General features: G+C 39.1%; 4 protein-coding genes across 5 annotated transcripts in view; 3 read left to right on the top strand and 1 right to left on the bottom strand.

Annotated features, from left to right (window-relative positions):
• Nucleotides 1-3,362, top strand: part of LOC131331209 (triacylglycerol lipase OBL1-like) — a 13,103-nt gene extending 9,741 nt beyond the window's left edge. Inside the window, exons 4-5 of the mRNA XM_058365093.1 lie at nucleotides 1,626-2,242; nucleotides 2,685-3,362. Coding sequence (XP_058221076.1) covers nucleotides 1,626-2,242; nucleotides 2,685-2,963 — 896 coding nt within the window. The 3' untranslated portion in view covers nucleotides 2,964-3,362. The remainder of the gene's footprint in view (nucleotides 1-1,625; nucleotides 2,243-2,684) is intronic.
• Nucleotides 3,363-5,826: 2,464 nt separating this feature from the next.
• On the top strand, nucleotides 5,827-7,346 carry LOC131328311 (triacylglycerol lipase OBL1-like). The gene is made up of 4 exons (XM_058361270.1): nucleotides 5,827-6,118; nucleotides 6,312-6,365; nucleotides 6,928-7,094; nucleotides 7,281-7,346. The coding sequence occupies exons 1-4, from the start codon at nucleotides 5,827-5,829 to the stop codon at nucleotides 7,344-7,346; spliced, it is 579 nt and encodes a 192-aa protein (XP_058217253.1).
• On the top strand, nucleotides 7,285-8,633 carry LOC131331211 (triacylglycerol lipase OBL1-like). Its single transcript, XM_058365096.1, has 2 exons — nucleotides 7,285-8,154; nucleotides 8,296-8,633. The coding sequence occupies exons 1-2, from the start codon at nucleotides 7,567-7,569 to the stop codon at nucleotides 8,575-8,577; spliced, it is 870 nt and encodes a 289-aa protein (XP_058221079.1). The 5' UTR covers nucleotides 7,285-7,566; the 3' UTR covers nucleotides 8,578-8,633.
• A 2,299-nt stretch (nucleotides 8,634-10,932) lies between these two features.
• On the bottom strand, nucleotides 10,933-17,480 carry LOC131331208 (uncharacterized). 2 transcript variants are annotated; one of them, XM_058365092.1, is made up of 8 exons: nucleotides 17,104-17,480; nucleotides 16,006-16,117; nucleotides 15,787-15,873; nucleotides 14,476-15,162; nucleotides 13,117-13,480; nucleotides 12,483-12,564; nucleotides 11,987-12,240; nucleotides 10,933-11,148 (listed from the first exon to the last, which is right to left on the bottom strand). In XM_058365092.1, the coding sequence occupies exons 1-7, from the start codon at nucleotides 17,281-17,283 to the stop codon at nucleotides 12,034-12,036; spliced, it is 1,719 nt and encodes a 572-aa protein (XP_058221075.1). In that variant the 5' UTR covers nucleotides 17,284-17,480; the 3' UTR covers nucleotides 10,933-11,148; nucleotides 11,987-12,033. The 2 variants fall into 2 exon arrangements, with proteins under 2 accessions (XP_058221075.1, XP_058221074.1); XM_058365091.1 differs by lacking the exon at nucleotides 10,933-11,148 and adding an exon at nucleotides 11,160-11,463.
• Between the last annotated feature and the right edge of the window lie 740 nt (nucleotides 17,481-18,220).

Below are 18,220 nucleotides of genomic sequence, written 5' to 3'. Positions count from 1 at the left end.
TTTATTTAATGGAGCAGCCTTGGTACCCGAAATATAACCCCAACGTTTTCTCCCACGGATTTTATTTCGGGCATTCAAAGACCACTCCACATAATTGGTACCGTCCAGCCGTTCCGGAGTGATGAGAGAGGATGTTTCCTGCATATGGAGACCAGACACAATAGTCGAAGATTCGTTCTTCTTTGGTGATTTAGCACCACTTACTTCAGCCATGACGGCACTAGAAGAAAATTTTGCAGCGGAATGATATGAACAGAAACACCAACAATTGTGAATACAGGACCTACTTCAATTTCTAGAGTTTAAGAAAAGGAGATTGAAGGTGGCTCTGATACCATGAAAATAAACACAATTGTGGAGTAATTTTCTGATAATTCCATTCATCGTAGTTGTACAATATATATAGTACAAACATTAACAAGGAAAGAATACAAGATTACATGGAAATATTCTACACTTATGGCATAAAATAAGATTACACAATTAAGGATATTGACCAAATCAAATATTGACTAAATCATATCCTTAATTCTAGCAAATGTATGATGCTGAAGTAATCCGGGACACTACGTAGCTAGCTATCATGTCTTTTTCATTATTTCAACCTCGTTCTGAAGGAATAAGGTAGATCCTGCTTGTAATCTCGACTTTGATTTATTCTATATACATTCTTGAAGGCAACCCACTAGCCATTTTAGCTAGCAAGCGATATGCCCGGATTTCAAGATCCAACAACACACCAATTAAAATCCATCTTTTTTTTTATGACGGTTGCAGGACAGTTGACCTCGAGATACTTATATGGAATTATGGATATATATACATGCAATTATTCTATAATTCCACTGTGATCTCATCTCATTTGTTTATTCCATTTATAATTGTGTCTTTAATGTGTGGGCGTGATGTTCGCACTCCCTTCTTCCTCAGTCATATCCTGTATTAATTAGTTCTTATTATGCAGATTTACACTACTATTCTTTCAGTGCTTCAATTATAAGAACAAAAAAAAAAGTGTGAATGATAAATGGGGATCGTTAAAACAATTTCCTTAATGTGATTAACGAAATACTACTATATATATATATATATATATATATATATATATATATATATATATATATATATGTCGCTTCGGAACTAATTTTTTCGGAAAAGATCTCCAAAATATAGTAATTCAAACCGTTCACTTTGGACACTGCTAAGAATAACATCTCTCTAAAAACTTAGTTTAATCAAGTATAGGTATCAGTAGAGAAGCGACCTTCGACCTCATATTTATCTAAAGCACTGGTAAATTAAAACTTAAACAGTTCATTTATGAAATATACACAATTTGTTTGCTGATTTTTTAAGTCCAATAAAGCTGATTTTTTATAGTGACTCTTCTCCACGTTGTCTACGAAACGAACAATTCGGGTTATGTAGGTGAGCTGCTCGTGTAAAAAACCTATAAACGAATTTAAAAAAAAAAAGGTGTATATGATCATCGATCACACATTTTTTTTGAATGAATCTGGATCCTTGATTTCCCTTTTCGGGGTACCTTCTGAGTAAGTTTTTTAGGTACCTAGCATTAATGAATATTGAGATTAAGCTCTAACCCAATGTTTCACACTTCACAGATTACCAGAATCTATATTCAACAAAAGCCTTTATGTTCAAAGACACCACCTCTAACCCTAACCTAATAGTGGTGGCATTCAGAGGAACTGAGCCCTTTGACCTAGACCAATGGAGGACAGATGTCGATTTCTCATGGTACGAGCTCCACGGCGTGGGTCGGATCCACAGTGGCTTTTTGAAAGCCCTGGGCGTGCAGAAAAAATCTGGTTGGCCCAAGGACATAATAGACGAGGGCTTGGACCAACAATACGCTTACTACACCCTCCGGCAGAAACTCAAAGAGGAATTAGAAAAGGATAAAAACGTAAAGTTCATACTAACGGGGCATAGCTTGGGAGCGGCATTAGCAATTTTATTTTTGGCAGGGTTAGTGTTACATGAGGAGGAAGAGCTGTTGGAGAGCTTGGATTGGGTGTACACTTATGGGCAACCTAGGGTGGGGAATGAGCAATTTGGGAACTGGATGGGGGAGAAAATGAGGATTCATGATGTGAAGTATTTAAGGTATGTTTATTCCGCTGATTTGGTGCCTAGAGTGCCCTATGATGATCAAGCTGGGACCTTGTATAAGCACTTTGGGCCTTGTCTTTGGGTCAACAGCTTCTACAGAGGGAAGGTAAGCCCCAAACCTCCCTCTCTCTCTCTCTCTCTCTCTCTCTCTCTCTCTCTCTCTCTCTCTCTCTCTCTCTCTCTCTCTCTCTCTCTCTCTCTCTCTCTCTCTCTCTCTCTCTCTCTCTCTCTCTCACCAAACTACTTGAGTTTGAGCCATACTTAAAAATTCCTTGAGGATTGTTATGTTTCAATAACAAATCAAACTTGAAGTATTTTTTTATGTTCGTTAATGTTTCAAACTAAACTCACACAAAGTATACTACTCAATTTGTTCAGCTTATAAGGTTTTAACGAATTGGAGCTACTCGAAAGAAGTTCTTTCAGATCTCTTTTGAAATTGGCCTGCCTGATAAACTAGTCATGCTTGAACTTTTTTTTTTTTTGTGGTCGTTAAGTTTAGCTGTGCAATGGAGTGTCACTAACGCTAACACATCAATCGACCGCAGGTTGTGTGGGAGGAACCAGACAAGAACTACTTCTCACTGTTATGGGCAATACCCAAGATCTTAAATGCTGTGTGGGAGCTGATTAGGGGTTTCATACTCCCATACATCTATGGTCCAGTCTACCAAGAAAGTTGTGTTATGAAACTGGTTAGGGTGTTTGGAATGTTTATCCCGGGGTTAGCGGCTCATTGTCCTCAAGACTATGACAATGCCACAAGATTGGGATCCTTTCCTCCGGAAATCCTTGACCAACAAGTTCTAAATGGTAAACGTGACTAGGTCCAATCTTCAAGGCGCAAGAATTGATGGAGGTGAGTGTAAGTTGGCCTGGACGGATGGTTATCAAGGAAAAAAACATGATCCACTAGTTCCTGCATTCATCTTTCTCCATTTATACCAAGTAGCTGATGCTGAGTAACAGTGCTTAATGGCCTCCCAAAGTTGGTTTTGGAGGTGTTCATGAGTTGTGTTTGTAAGTAAGATGTAGGCTTATATAAGTATGTGTTTGTGTGTTTTGTATCAAGTGTGGGGGAGGAGAGGAAGAGAGCAACAGAGAGAGAAGTGGGAGAGAGAAGCTGATGTAGAACACGAGAAGACCCAATTTCATGATCAATTGGACCAATCGTAGCCTCGGAAGTCCAAACAATGCTTAATTACAAATTACCTAATTTGGCAAAATTTGGACGAGTTCCAATCGGGCCCAAACTTGGTGGGCTAACTTATTTTCGTACTGTGGTCTAGACTCGCCACCCTAAGTTGTAAGCCTTGATATTTTTCAGCATAATTCCTTCGTTTAGGCCTTCAATTGTATTATTTTGTTGTTTTTGAAAAGTTTTGTTTCATTTCATTAATACCTTTTAGACCATAATTCTTTATTAATTGATTCTTTTTGAAAAAGTCTTATTTTTCTTTTCTGTTTCCAATTTTAGGAAAAATCTCAAATTTTGAGACTTTTTATTTTCTAACTTTATTTTTTGGATTTCTAGGGTTTCGGGTCTATATAAGGGTTTGTAACCTAATATTTATGCAGTTTTCTATCAATAATATTCAGAGTTTTTCTCTCTTTTCCTTGTGCGTAAGGTTTGCTCGTGGATTCGAGTTGTTAATCTCGTTTGGACTAGTACGCAAACTAGTCTCTTCTTAAATTCCGTTGCTTCAGAAGATTAAATCCATGATTTATGTGTAATCATATCTGCCGTTGTGTAATTTGATTATCTCGTTTTTGTGATTTGGTGGCTATTTGGCGCGATTGATCGATCCAGCAAAACCTCAGCTAGATTTTAGATTTCCCGAAGTGTGGAAAGTGGTGCATGTGATATTAATTCCTCACAATGCACTTGTATGTGTTTTCCTCTCAAAAAAACTCTCCCAATACGTGTGTGACAGTGCGTTGGATCACCTTCTAAAAGCTACGAAGTCATGGACGCCATTTCATGGCAGTGTGTAGGAACCTTCTGATCAGGATTCCGCAGCCGCGCCAGCGAAGTTGCGGTCGCAACTCCTCTCCATGCTCAATGTCCTAAAAATGTTTCGTAAGGACTCTGGTACTCATCCTCATCATATCTTCATTTTCGTGCCAGAACCATGCCTCACAACCTACGCAACTAGCTTCATCATTTGGTTTGCACTTGGTGGGGATTAGACATTTATAAAGCCAAATGCGGATGTTTAGAGTAAATTTCACTTCTTTTTTTTACCAATATTGTATACATTAGCGAGGGTTGGTGGAGGGTGTTAGAGTTAACACAGGGAGGTCCAAAGGCTATCCATAGCCCTGGTCCCCAAAGCCCTGTCTCTCGTGAGACTCAAACCTTGGTCACTACTGGAATGAAGAAAATGAGTTACCAACTTCACTAGAAGTGGTCTCTGGAGTAAATTTCACTTTGGACCACATCGGATGTTTTGAAACTTATTACGTTAAAATAAACGCGTGTTATTATTAAATTTGTGGAATTTTACTTGTGAATTTGTTGGTCAAAACAAAAGGTTTGACATCTTTGGAAAAACCCATTTAACAACTCCTGCCGAATTAAAACAACCATTTATAAGTAGACTTGTAAATTAATAACTCCTTTCAGACTAAATAACAACTATGCTAGTATGAGAGGAGAAGATTTTCAGTGCGAAGCAGATAGCACGTGGTGTCCGCTCGGCGCATCCGGACTGTCCATTTTAGTTTTGGACGGCTTGGATTTGGAGAGAGAAATAGGAGAGAGTGTTAGGGTGAGAGGAAAGAAAGTGTTTCAATTTGGGCCGTCCAATACACTTTTGAACGGTTTGAATGTGTTGCTCGGACACCACATCGGCCGGATGACGTGGTACCCACCTGGCACCCAAAAATTTCTCGTGAAGCAAGACAGTTCAAGGCTAACAAATAGTAGACTGGTAAATTAATGACCTATATAACAATGATATTTAGGAGAAGGGGTGGGCTCATCCTGTTGAGTCTAAATTAGTTTCCTCCATGTGGTTAAGAGTAGAGGAGCTTGGATGGTTAGGCGGGTGTACCCAAGCCCCTATTATCTCTGTACTTTGTTTTATGGTTAATGAAATTATCTTCTTGCTGATAAAAAAAAAATACAACAATGATATTTCCCTCCAATCCTCATTCCTCCATGATATAGTTATTGAATTTTTCAAAGCATTGACCATTGATCATTTCCTTATGTTGAGTATCATTACTTATATGGTTTTTCCGTATTATTGCTCCTAAAACCTCCAATTTACTTGCAAAATTAATTGAAAGAGGTTATCGCTCGGGGTTTTTTTTTTTTAGCACCAACTAATTGAGTGTTCATAATTCTCTTCGTGTTTATAAATAACTATCATTAAATAGATATGTATGACAATAATATCTCTCAGTTTATTCAGTAGTGATGAAACTCGGATTTCGTCACAACGTTTTGTCACGAAATGTCATTTTTGCGGTAGCGTTATTCGGTAGTAGTGATGCAATAATATCTCACTTTATTCGGTATATATATAGTGACGTGAAATAATTTACAAAATTAATCGGTGACATGCAACATTGCTCTAGTGGCATTTTTATAGACATGCCTATAAGTCCGTTGAAATCACTGATGGAGCAACTCATTCCTAATCTTACCGACTCGATCTTCATCTTCTTCTGCACCAAAAATTCATGGAAAACTACTTGGAGTTGAAGCCACACGATGCGACGCTACTTGATCTTGTTCGAATCATGTTTACGTCTGATAATTCTTTAGCGATGAAAAAATCTGTCGAGACCTCAGAACTGAATCATTTAAGGGGTCTCGAGCTAAGATGGATCATTTTCATATCCCTCTATGTGCAGAAGCTTCTTCTATACTTGAAGAAGCCTATGGCTTGGTTGGGGTATGTAATTGAGATGTGCCTTAATCTTCCCTCAAGCAATGGAGGCTTTTGGTGGCTCTTGCTAAACATCTTGAAAGGTTTGGTGTACAGTACTATATGTACATATATCAATTTCTGAATTCAAAATTCTTTTTGTTTTGGAATGAATATTCCGGATACTCTTTTTCAAAACCGATTAGGAAAAGAATGCTTAATCGTTTCGTTCATTGATCTAGTACAAAATTGATGAAATTTCGTGGATTTTATACGTAAATATGGTGGTGGTTGTAGGATCGGTAGTGAAACCTGATAGATCGTCAGTAGGGGTGTACACGGTCCGGATTGGTCCGGTTCTCTAGAAAATCAGTAACCGGACCATTTCAAACGATTCTAGAAAATTGAGAACCAGAACCTAATCAATATATGCATGGAACCTAACCAGAACCAAACCGCAAGACCGGTTCGGTTTTGGTTCGGTTCCGGTTCTATCCAATAAGCATCAAACACTTATTTACAAAATATGAACTCATAAAATTAAAGAAATAGAAAGATAATTTCGTGGAATAGGAAAGGAAGGAAGAAAATAAAAGCTTTCCTAATAAATGAAATTTCATCTCTAAATAAATTAATTTTAGCAAGGAAAAGATTAACCTACCAAATTCGAGTACATATTTAATTACACACACATAAGTATATCTATATTTATCTTAGTTTTAAACGGTCCGGTTCGGTTCTAACAACCGTTCATTAATTGAGAACCAGTAACCGAACCAAAATTAACGGTTCTTATTTTTTGGAACCATAACCTGACCATAGAACCACAGAACCGGACCAAATTGGACGGTTCGGTCCGGATCGGACCGGTTTTACGGTTCGGATGGTTTTCTTGAACACCCCTAATCGTCAGCAAAGTTCGTATCAGTGTTGGGATGTATTATTGGCACGAGAGTGGAATTAGACAAGAATATCGAAACAACCGACAACAGATATGGTGCAGCACTTTCTATAATGGCTTCTAAGTTGGCCTACGAGCATCAAGCCTTTGGCCAAAGTGTAATCATAGACCACTGGAAGGTAACTATCATGAATCCCTTATCAGGGCGCGCAGTCTCCGTCAATTTTTCGTGTACCGGGGCAGGTTTGGGGAAAACTGCAAAATCGGAATTGGGATTATAATTGATCTTAAACTTGGAATCTTGATGATAGTAATGGTGGATTATACTATATATGATGAAAGAAATTTGCTTTTCCTTTTCACAGATGGAAGTTTTGGGGTGGTTCAACTTCTGGAATGGTAAGCAGCACATTAGTCATCATTTAATGTAATTAAATGAATAAGGCTCTATTTGTTTCGATGTAAATGCCTAATAAACGGAGCCAGAATGACTAAGGTAAATTTCAATTGATAACCCTCCATACTATATACTCCATTATTTTGTTCCAATTTTCGTGTAGTCACTAGAATTTTCTTTGGTAATTGGAAGCTAAAATTGATCTGATCCAAAGTTTTACAGATTACCAGCATCAATGCTGAACACAAGCCATAATGTTCAAAGACACCACCTCAAACCCTAATTTAATAGTGGTTGCATTCAGAGGAACAGAGCCCTTTGACGCGGACCAATGGAGGACAAACATCGATATCTCATGGTATCAGCTGAAAGGCGCCGCGGGTAGGATCCACAGTGGCTTTTTGAGAGCCCTGGGTTTGCAGAAGAAAACGGGCTGGCCCAAGTACATGATAGACGAGGGCTCGGGCCGACAATACGCTTACTACACCCTCAGACAGAAACTCAAAGAGGAACTGAAAAAGGATAAAAACGTAAAGTTTATACTGACAGGACATGGCTTGGGAGGGGCATTAGCGATTTTGTTCGCGGCAGGGTTAGTGTTGCACGAGGAGAAAGAGTTGTTGGAGAGTTTGGATTGGGTGTACACTTTCGGGCAGCCTATGGTGGGGAATGAGCAATTTGGGAACTGGATGGGGGAGAAAATGAGGATTCATGATGTGAAGTATTTGAGGTATGTTTACTGCAATGATGTGGTGCCTAGGCTGCCGTACGATGATCAAACCCGAATCTTGTACAAGCACTTTGGGCCTTGTCTTTACGTCAACAGCTTCTACAGAGGGAAGGTATGTTCGTCTCTCTCAATCTTTGGTGGATAAACAAACCAAAGTACTCGAGTTTTTGAGCTATATTTGAGTCGTTAAAATTCACTATATATTCTAGCTATGCAATGGAGTGTCGCTAACGCATCGACCTAATTAATGCAGGTCGTGAGGGAGGAACCCGACGAGAATTACTTCTCCTTGTTATGGGCAATACCCAAGAACCAAAATGCTGTTTGGGAGCTGGTTAGGAGTTTGATACTCCCATACATGTGTGGTCTAGACTATAAGGAAACCTGGTTTATGACACTGGTTAGGCTATTTGGAACGTTGATCCCGGGGTTAGCAGCTCATTGTCCTCAAGACTACGATATTGCCATAAGAATTGGATTCTTTCCTTCGGAGTCGATCCTTGTCCAACAAGTTGTAAATGGTAACCATGACTAGTTCAGCATTAATCTTTCTCCATTTGTACCAAGTAGCCGATAATAAGTTCATCTGAATTGCAGTGCTTAATGGCCTTGCAAAGTCGGTTTGTCTGAGTTTGGAGGCTCATTAGGAGGGAACTTTAGCTTGGTGGGTTGATGTCCACCAGATTTGAAGTTGAAGATGTTAATGAGTTGTGTGTAGCTAATATACGAATGTGTCCGAAAGATCTCGCTCAGAGCAGGCGTATGCCAAACGTGTAGTATCTGTTTTGAAGTGACAAACTTTTTCCAATTACGGATGTGTACAAGTCAGGTGGGGTGGGTGAGGTGAGGTATTTTTCTTATGATATGATCAGCGGGTTGTGTTTTTGGCAACGCAACCAACCCCAGGGGGTTGGGCGGGTTAGAGTGATTTTTTGGAAAAAATGAAACATTGAGGAGATATATATATATATATATATATATATATAGAGTTAGGTTCCGGTGAGAGATCCCTCATTTTATTAAAATGAGGGACTCCCCTTACCGATTGAATTTCGATTATCCGAGCCGCTCAAAGTGATCAGAACGTGATTTTAAAGGTCCTCGTAAGAAATCAGCAAAAAAAAATGACCGGGAAGGGCTTCATCCGAGCAGTTTTCATTGAACGGTTAAAAAAAACTGCTCGGATGACGCCCTTCCCGGTCATTTTTTTTGCTGATTTCTCGTGGGAACCCTTAAAATTACATTCTGCACACATTGAACGGTTCGGATTTTCAAAATTTGATCGGGAAATGAAAGTCCCTTATTTTAACAAAATGAGGGATTCCTCACTTGAAAATTCCTCTAAGTCAGTTCCAGGGACACCAAAAAAAATACCTCATAATTCCCGATCAAATTTTGATGATCCGAGCCGCTCAATATGATCAGAACGTGATTTTAAGGGTACGCGCGAGAAATGAGCAAAAAAAATGACCCAGAAGGGCTTGATCCGAACAGTTTCGAACAGTTTTTTATTGAACGGTTCAAATAAAAACTGCTCAAATTAAGCCTTTTCCGGTCATTTTTTTTGCTAATTTCTCTAATGAACCCTTAAAATCACATTCTGCACACATTGAACGGTTCGGATCATAAAAATTTGATCGAAAACTATGAGATTGAGATTTGGGGTGTTTTTTTAGGTATTTTTTTGGGTGTCCCTTGAACCGTCCCGACACACACACACACACACACACACACACACACACACATATATATATATATATATATATATATATATATATATATTCCGTCTCCCGTAAGGACCACCTCATTTTAATAAAATGTGGACCTCCCTTTCGCGATTGAATTTCGATAATCTGAGCTGCTCAATGTGTTCAGAACGTGATTTTTAGAGTACCCGCGAGAAATCAGCAAAAAAATGACCGGAAAGGGCTTCATCCGAGCAGTTTTTGTTTGTTTTTTATCGAACGGTTCAAACAAAAACTGCTCAGATGAAGCCCTTCCCGGTCTTTTTTTTTTTGCCGATTTCTCGCGGGTACTCTTAAAATCACGTTCTGAACACATTGAGCGGCTCGGATCATCAAAATTCGATCGGAAAATAGGAGAAATGAGGAGGTCCACATTTTAACTAAAATAAGGACTCCATCATTTGAGACTGACTGTGTATGTGTGTGTGTATATATATATATATATATATATATATATATATATATATATATCTATAAACTAAGTATGCAAAAGGACTTGTATCCTTTTTGTCCGTCCATCTGTGGGCGCTCTTTTTTGCTCATTTCATGATTGAGACAGTTTATTTTTTAGAGTTTGCCAAGAACGTCAAATATGAAAAAGAATCATGTTGATTAGACATCATTTGACGAAACATTTTTTGTAACGAAAACAAATCAGTTTGTTCTGTAAAAAAGAATGGAAACACATCTTTGTTGTGACATTCTTTGAAAGGTAAAATGTCTTTCAAAATTATTTCAGATATCCAATGAAGATAATTTTTTGGTGTAGCTGACAATTTCTGGAGATATTCTGCACAGAGCCCAAGAGAGTTGATGATGAAGATTTCTATTGGCTTTTTTTTTTTTTCTCTTCTATTTCTTTTTCTTTTCTTTTCTTTTTTTCTTTTTTGAGAAGAAGAAGAAGAGATTTCAAAGTTTAAGATGCCCAGCTCGAGGGTACACATTAACCATTGTTCCTGTTTTTCTAGATTTGAGGTGTTCATCAACAACAAAATAGTGGAGGACAGTTCAAATTCCCACACTATACTATATTCATCAGTTTTTGTCATTTGCTATCCTTCCTTTCCTTCGAATTAATGTGAATGCTCCGGACATAACGCAGATTCATAGTACTAATATATATCCGATAAATGCTACGGACACGTTTGTTTGGACATAGTTTAAGATAGAGATACGTTTGAAGCCGTTCAATGTACATAGATCCCACAAGATGCATTCACGTCCCCAACGTCGGATGGCTGCAAACGCATTTGTATCTAGACAACTTTGTCCCAAAACACGCTGACTGATTAGTCTTAGTTATGGACGTGAACAGTCGAAGAAGAACATCGAAGTAGAGAAGAAGAGAATCTACGTTGAATCTGCACAAATGTTAGGTGCAATGAAATGTAATTAATAGTAAGAGGTAGAAGATGTATCCGTATGTCTAGCTTCAAATTCTGATCGCGGAAAAGAGGGTTAACAAGAAAAGTATATATTCTGCACAAAGGCAAGAATCCTACAACCTAGAACACACATTTGATGCACAAAATATGTCACAACGGTGCTTTATTCAACCACAGAACTGAGCTGATACCAAAAAAAAAAAACAAAGTAGCCTTGCTCTGTACAATGTCACCCCGGGCACGCTTCAAGTGGTCGTTCTTTCCATGCCTTGAAAAAGATCTTAAGACTCGCTGTTTGGAAGAAAACTTGTATTAGTAAAACGAATGAGGATGACAATATTTGTGGTGACGGAAGATTTCAATAACTTCCACGAAATATAGTAAGAAGTTAAATTCTGTCTCAGCATTTCGGGATGACATACTGAAATGTGAAAACTTTTACAACCCTCTAACTGATGCCACCAACGTCAGTTCATGCATTCGATCTTACCATAAACAACATTCATAAGCAAAACAGATCTGTTCTGTGCATGTGAAAATTGAAACACGTTAGTCACATTACAAGTAGACAAGGGACAAGTTTAATGTGTTCATAACTTGAAACCTTCTGAATCAATGTGATCAATATATTGTCGAAGATCAAGAATTTATTCACAACATATCTTCATACGTTGCTCCAAATTAAAAAGATTGTAACATGATTGTATGTAAATTTCAATAGCTTATGGAAACACTGTGACCTTTGGCCACTCAAGCAAACCAAATTTGCAGGGTAAATTCAAGATTATATATAGAAAAGAAAAGTAGAGGCTACCTGTCGTTAGGTCAATCAGATGGAGCAACAGATATCTGGATGACGAACTAAAAAGCGTGACAGGTGAAGCAGCCGCTCAAGGAACTAATCTGGTAGGTCCGGTGGAGAGATATGACCTTCTGTGATGTCCTGGCAACTTGAGTGGGCTTACTGGTTGACACTGAACTCCTCATTGCTTGGGCCTTCTTTTGAGCTGATCTCAGCTTTTTCATAATCTTATCAATGGATGACGATCTTGTCTTCTCAATTTTCATCTGAACCAAGTGTTCTAGGTCAATAACTAAGAAAACCTCCTGGAAATATTATCGTGGTACAACATGCAGATCTTAAACATGATACATTTTCCTCAAAATGTTGTAACATAACATAATTGATTGCTGCGTGCTTAAGTTAATGAAAACCTAGTGCATACATAACAGATGAGTAGCCCAATATTTCATGACAACTTAAAGATCTGAACATATGAAACATGTATTAAAAGGAATCTTTAAAGAACCTCTAGTTTCCTTATTGCTGCCTCAGCTTTTGCCTTCTGAAGCTTCTCCCATGCAGTGATTTTGGCTTCCTCCCTCTTCACTCTGTATCCACAATAAAATTTTAACAACTGTCAATTTCACCATTCATTTTGGAGAGGTTTTTCAACAGGATTTTTGGGAAGTTTTAGGAACAACTGGCAGAGGAAAAAGTAAGAACTTGAGCAAGGTTAATGTAACATGGACTTTGAAACTATTGAGCTAAAAGCTAAGCAAAAACAGGTCCTCCAGAGACCCATCATGCAGCCCTGTGGATGTTAGCACACTCAGTCCCCACAGAAAACAATCCTGTTTTTTTCCCTTTATATATAATTATATATCAACTGCAAAATTGCACTATTCTGGTCTTTCTATATTCATATTGGCACTAACTCAACTATGTTTGTTTGAACATAAAAAGTCATAAATAAACTCAACCAAGTGAATTCAAAGGTTCTTTCTAATACTTCTTGTGCATGGCACCAGAGAGCAAATGTAGATTGCCTCTACTCTCTCCAATCTCCAGAGCCGTCTGGCACTATGATCATTGATCACCTCAACTGGTCTAAAAAAATGAGGAAAACAAAAAGATGGGCTGGATAAACCAAAAACACATACTTAGAAATGCCTTTTGCTGTCTCAGAAACTTCCCAAGCAGAACATCCAAACTCCAAAACTTTCCTTTTCCAGTCACTGACATTTTCTGAGCTTTTCCCTGGAAGCCGAGCTTTATGTCTCTTGGACAACCCAGTCACAGTGAACTGGTCATCCACCTGCACATCTTTCACTTCCAATTTGGACGACTCGACACTTTCCAGCTCCACTATGGCAAGCTTGGATGGAGTTGAGGGTGAGAAGGACAGCCTCCTTTTGGGAGATGAGTGAGGGCTACTCTCTGGGCTCATCTGGGTAGCCACATCCCTTCTTGAATCAGCACGAGAAACATTGGTGGCTGCATCCTTATCACCATCAAGTTTCTCATCTGTAATGTTTCATCCATTAGCAACAATCACAACCAGAAAGGGGGGGAAAAACAATAGATTTATCATTTACTCATCGGAGAAACATAGATTTAAATTGGTAATAAATCCAAACCATATAAAGCTGGAATGCTTCCTTGCATGTCACAGATCATCAACACAAGGAACTTTATAAAAAAGGCGAAAGGAGCATGTTGAATAAGTTTAGAAACAATTGTAAATCCTCTCCACGCAACTGAACAGAAAATTTTTGTGTACTTTTCTTGATGAGAAATTTCCAGAACACATTTGTTGCATATAATTAAAATCACTGTCCTCTATGCCAGTTTCAGTCATGCAATGATTCCTAAAGCCATGGTCAACTCCACGCAGTGAAATCCTACATAAACTGAAAGAAAACCTGCCCCCCGTACAAACCAACCATCACCCCAACAATTAACAAATCCACAAAAGAAAAAGGGAAAAGCAAAAGAAGTACAGAGAAAAAGTCTCGAAAAATTCTTATAGTTGAAATTCAGCATCTAAAACTTGCATCCTATTCAGATATGGAAAGGCAATGGAAAGTGACAGCGTTTTCATGAAAACATCCATAACTGGTATCTTTACAAAGTCAGCGGATGAAATCATAATCCAATAAAAGTTTAAGGAACAAAATGTCACAGAGCAATTCTTACAGAGATCACATATTCTACTACCTTACGCCACATGATGTGTCCAGTGAATCCAAAGTGATAAGAATACCAAAAGTCATGCAACTAGTAATGTAAACCATTCTCGCATGTATTCATGTGAATTGTCAAATGGGCAAATGCAACTAATAGTACATTGTCGATTATGATATAAAAAATTTGTCCACTCATTTCTTCTTCTTTTCAAGTAAATTTAAACTGGCTGCTACATTATCAGCAAGGTTCGCAGGAGAACTATGTTCACTTAGCCCGAACAAAGGTCACATTAATGCAAGTTATGCAACAAATCCAAAATAATGAACCTTTACCTTGGGGGCCAGGCAAAAATGATTGGATCGGCAGTTCAAAGTACCCGTGTAAGCTCACTGACCTTGCCATGCAAGGCTCTATACGATTAGGAAAACTTCCACCTGCACCGCTGCTTACACTTGAACGAACTGAGAAACCATCTGGTGCTATTACCCCAGCTGAAAATGGAGACCCATCCATTAAGTTCCCTACGCTGGCACCATGAAACGTGGGCACCGCTGGTGACTGTACCAAGTAATATGGAATCCCAGGTTGCCCAAGAGGCCCACTCTTGGACTTGGGCCGCCTCTGTGGCATCTGAAACGAGGGCCTCGTGACACCATCACCAGTAACTGGACTGCAAATCCACCTCTCCGCATCTTCCCATTTTGAAGGCAACATCCTTCCATTATTTAAAGGCAACAATGCAGCACCAAAATGCCTCCGATTGGCACCGTTATGTGGAACACGTTCCGAGCTCCAGCCTTTCTGCATCGCAACACTACTGTGCCGATAATTAGGCATTCCAGGGCTCGGACACATCCCAGTTCGCCGAGTCAAAACAGAGATATTCTTCATGGCTCCAAACGGTGGGGAAGAAGAGTTTGTGGCATCGGTTATATGATTGTTCAGACCTTGCAAATTAGGCCCCTGCCTGTCTGGCTTTTCCGGTAGAACTCCAGTTCCGGATCTCCTGTCTTGACATTCTGATTCAACAACCAGTGCAATTAATGTCTATAAAAGATGCAGTTATCCGTTAGAGCATCTTCAACCATTACTCAAACTCAAATTCAAGTAAAACCTTGAAAACTTCCTCCATTCCTCGAGTTAAACCTCTATCACATTGAATTTTACTCAAATGTAGGCTTAGGTTCGAGTTTACCATTAGTGTGCAACATATCATACTAAATTTAATTTTTTCCTTTTTACCATCGTTAAACGGTTTGGAAAGGGCAACCATTGTAACTGACAGCCCTTGGACGTGACCATAAGAGTCCTAACTGAGATGAAATGTATGCTTGGGAGCTGCTCTAATTATAAGGTGGTCACCGTCCCAGCATAGACAGTCCATCACCACAACCCCACTAAGACCCGAGTTGGACAATGGTGCCCCCACACACGCCATCTCCTTGACAAGGACTATTACCGCAAGCAAGTTCGAACTCACAAATGCGTGTAGAGGGAGGGACTTTCGTCCGCACCTTTGCCAACTCAGACTACCTCCTCGGTGGTGACTAAACTATTTAATTCAAATTCGAGTAAAAGGTTGAGTAAAGGTCCGAGATGGGGTAAGAGTTACCATTTACAGTTACAATTGTTCTGTGTAGTACCTTTGAGTGCTTGAGAGAAGGAGTTTCTGCCAGAAGCTAGGATTTCATTTGTTCGCCCCGTATCTGCATCGCTGTCTTCTTTATGAACTGCGTACAATCCAAGGAAACTAATGATTCGTAAGTGAGAGAAAAAGACGGAAATATGAAATCTTATGCAAAGGCCTCGTTTTTTCCCTTTTCCATTGAAGAATCCTTATCTTGCAGTGAGGTGTAGACTACCTTTAGCTTTTTGAACTTTTCTGCTGCTACGACTGTTCCTGTGAACTGTGGACTTGCTTGGATCTGAATCAGCACCACTCGAAGTCTCACGTCGATCATGTCCTGCCAAATGCTGGTGCAAATCTACGATTTTTAACTCTTCGAAATCGACGAATTTGTTTGACACTCTGAGCAAAAAAAAACAAAAAATTGCCCAATTCTAACGCTGAAGTTCTGTCGTTTCTTTCCAGACGATCAAAAGTCTCTAACAGTGACAGATTTGTTTCCACTCGTACTTCTATCCATTACAGTAATACCTATAAATCTACGAAAATTCAGTGTATGATTGTGATAGTGAATAGTGATGTTCACATGCAGAGCAGATTCAGTAAAACGAATCAACAATTACAAGATTGCATGAATTAGCGCCTCTGTGGTCAAAATTATCGTATTAAATTCACGTTAAATTTTCTAAATTAATCATTCCTCTTCAGTCTTAAGATTAAATAAATTACGACCAAAAATTCGCTTCAGACAAACAAAAATGAAACAGTTATTTATGGAGTTGTCTTTGGACGTCTTATCTGAACTTTTTATCATATTAGGTCCCTATTTTCATTGATTCCTTTAGTCAAGAATGATTGATTCGAAAAAAATTATGACGAAAAACTAAATACTAAAGATTATTACAAATTTACAAAAAATAATACGGACTCTCCGAAGAGCCGGCTTAACCTTTCGAGGGTCTAAAGAGAAGGTGAAAGATAGGGCCCTCTTTTCGTGGACTATTACAAGGATTACCGAAGTAGAAGGACCCTGTAACATCTGTAAATTTTCGGCGCCTAAAGCCGTCGCACCTCGAGTTTTAGCTCAAGGCTGGTTCTGAGTCTGTCTTTTGACAAAAATTAATTTAGGTCAAACTTGCTACTCGTATTACTTGATTTCCAGTTCGATTCATTTCAGCTTGAACGACAAGCAACGAAAAAGTTGCACTCGCCTGAATCTGAGCTTTAACGCACTCGGTTACACTGAACTGTCTTCTTTTTTTTCGCAATATAGCAAACCGAAGTAAAAATCAGTGAAAGTTGAAACTGAAGTGGAGTGAGTAAGAAGAGGGACCTCCTGGGAGAGCGGAGAGTCGTGGTCGAGAGTATCGGAAGCGAAGGAGCAGCGATCGACGCTTGCAGAAGCGGACGAGAAGAGGCTGGTGAAGATCACGGAATCAGGACTTGCGTCCCGAGTTATGACGAAGTCCGGTCTCTGCTGGTAAATCTGATCCTCGAACCCTAGCTCCGCCATTGTCGTATGCTTCTTCTCATCAAACTGAGCAAAGTCGTGCACGAGAGAGAGAGAGAGAGAGAGAGAGGGAGAGAGTTGGTTTGATCCGGTAGAAGTTGGTTAATAAATGGCGGGGACCTTTTATTGATCAACGAATGGCGGGTATCTGAAGGAACAGATTTTTGTCTTTGTATAATGGTGCTTAATGTTAAGGCTATGGACTGGACCTCTTCTTCGTTAGGGCCGGCTTTTCTACCAAAAAGTCTACCCACCAATCTGTCTCACCGCTCCTCTAAGCGCTCTCAATCTTACCTTCCAAATTCTTTTGAACAGTTTAAATTTTAAAAAACTCTTTTGGAGAAGAGTTCTTTTAAAAATTGAACCATTAATTGTCAAGACGTACGGTAAGATTGAGCGTTACGGTAGGGGAACGGAGAAACGGAATAGTCCCCAGGTTGTGCATCATCTTAGCCATTTATTTTGTCAATGATTCAAGGACGATATAAAAATTTAACCGATAAGTATGAACCGGCTATAGACCAACATTCCGTTGATCAGCTCGAATTTGGATCATACATGACCGACCACGGGGAGTTCACACGGTGAAAGATGTCAACCTAATCCCTACCCGAAATCTTGATCCAACATGATCCAAGCAACCTAATCCTAATGAGATCCCATCTCTTACCAAGAAACCCTAAAGCTCCTCCTCTGTTTCTACTTTACTACCATCTCAACTGACTTAGATATCGGAAAGATGTTGAAAGGTACCATGTCAATGTCTAGATTTCATTGACAAGTCATGATCGAACACGCCATAGATAGGCGATCCGAAGAACCCAAAATGGTATCGTCGCTAACTAAAGATAGACTTTGTGGTCAAAGTGTTTTTTTTTTTTTTTCACAAATTCAAACCGTAAAAACCACCTGACATAGATGCATCTATGTTTTTGCGTGA

Source organism: Rhododendron vialii, chromosome 6a (assembly GCF_030253575.1).
Source record: "Rhododendron vialii isolate Sample 1 chromosome 6a, ASM3025357v1".
Taxonomy (NCBI): domain Eukaryota; kingdom Viridiplantae; phylum Streptophyta; class Magnoliopsida; order Ericales; family Ericaceae; genus Rhododendron; species Rhododendron vialii.
This window is presented reverse-complemented; position numbering and strand designations above follow the sequence as displayed.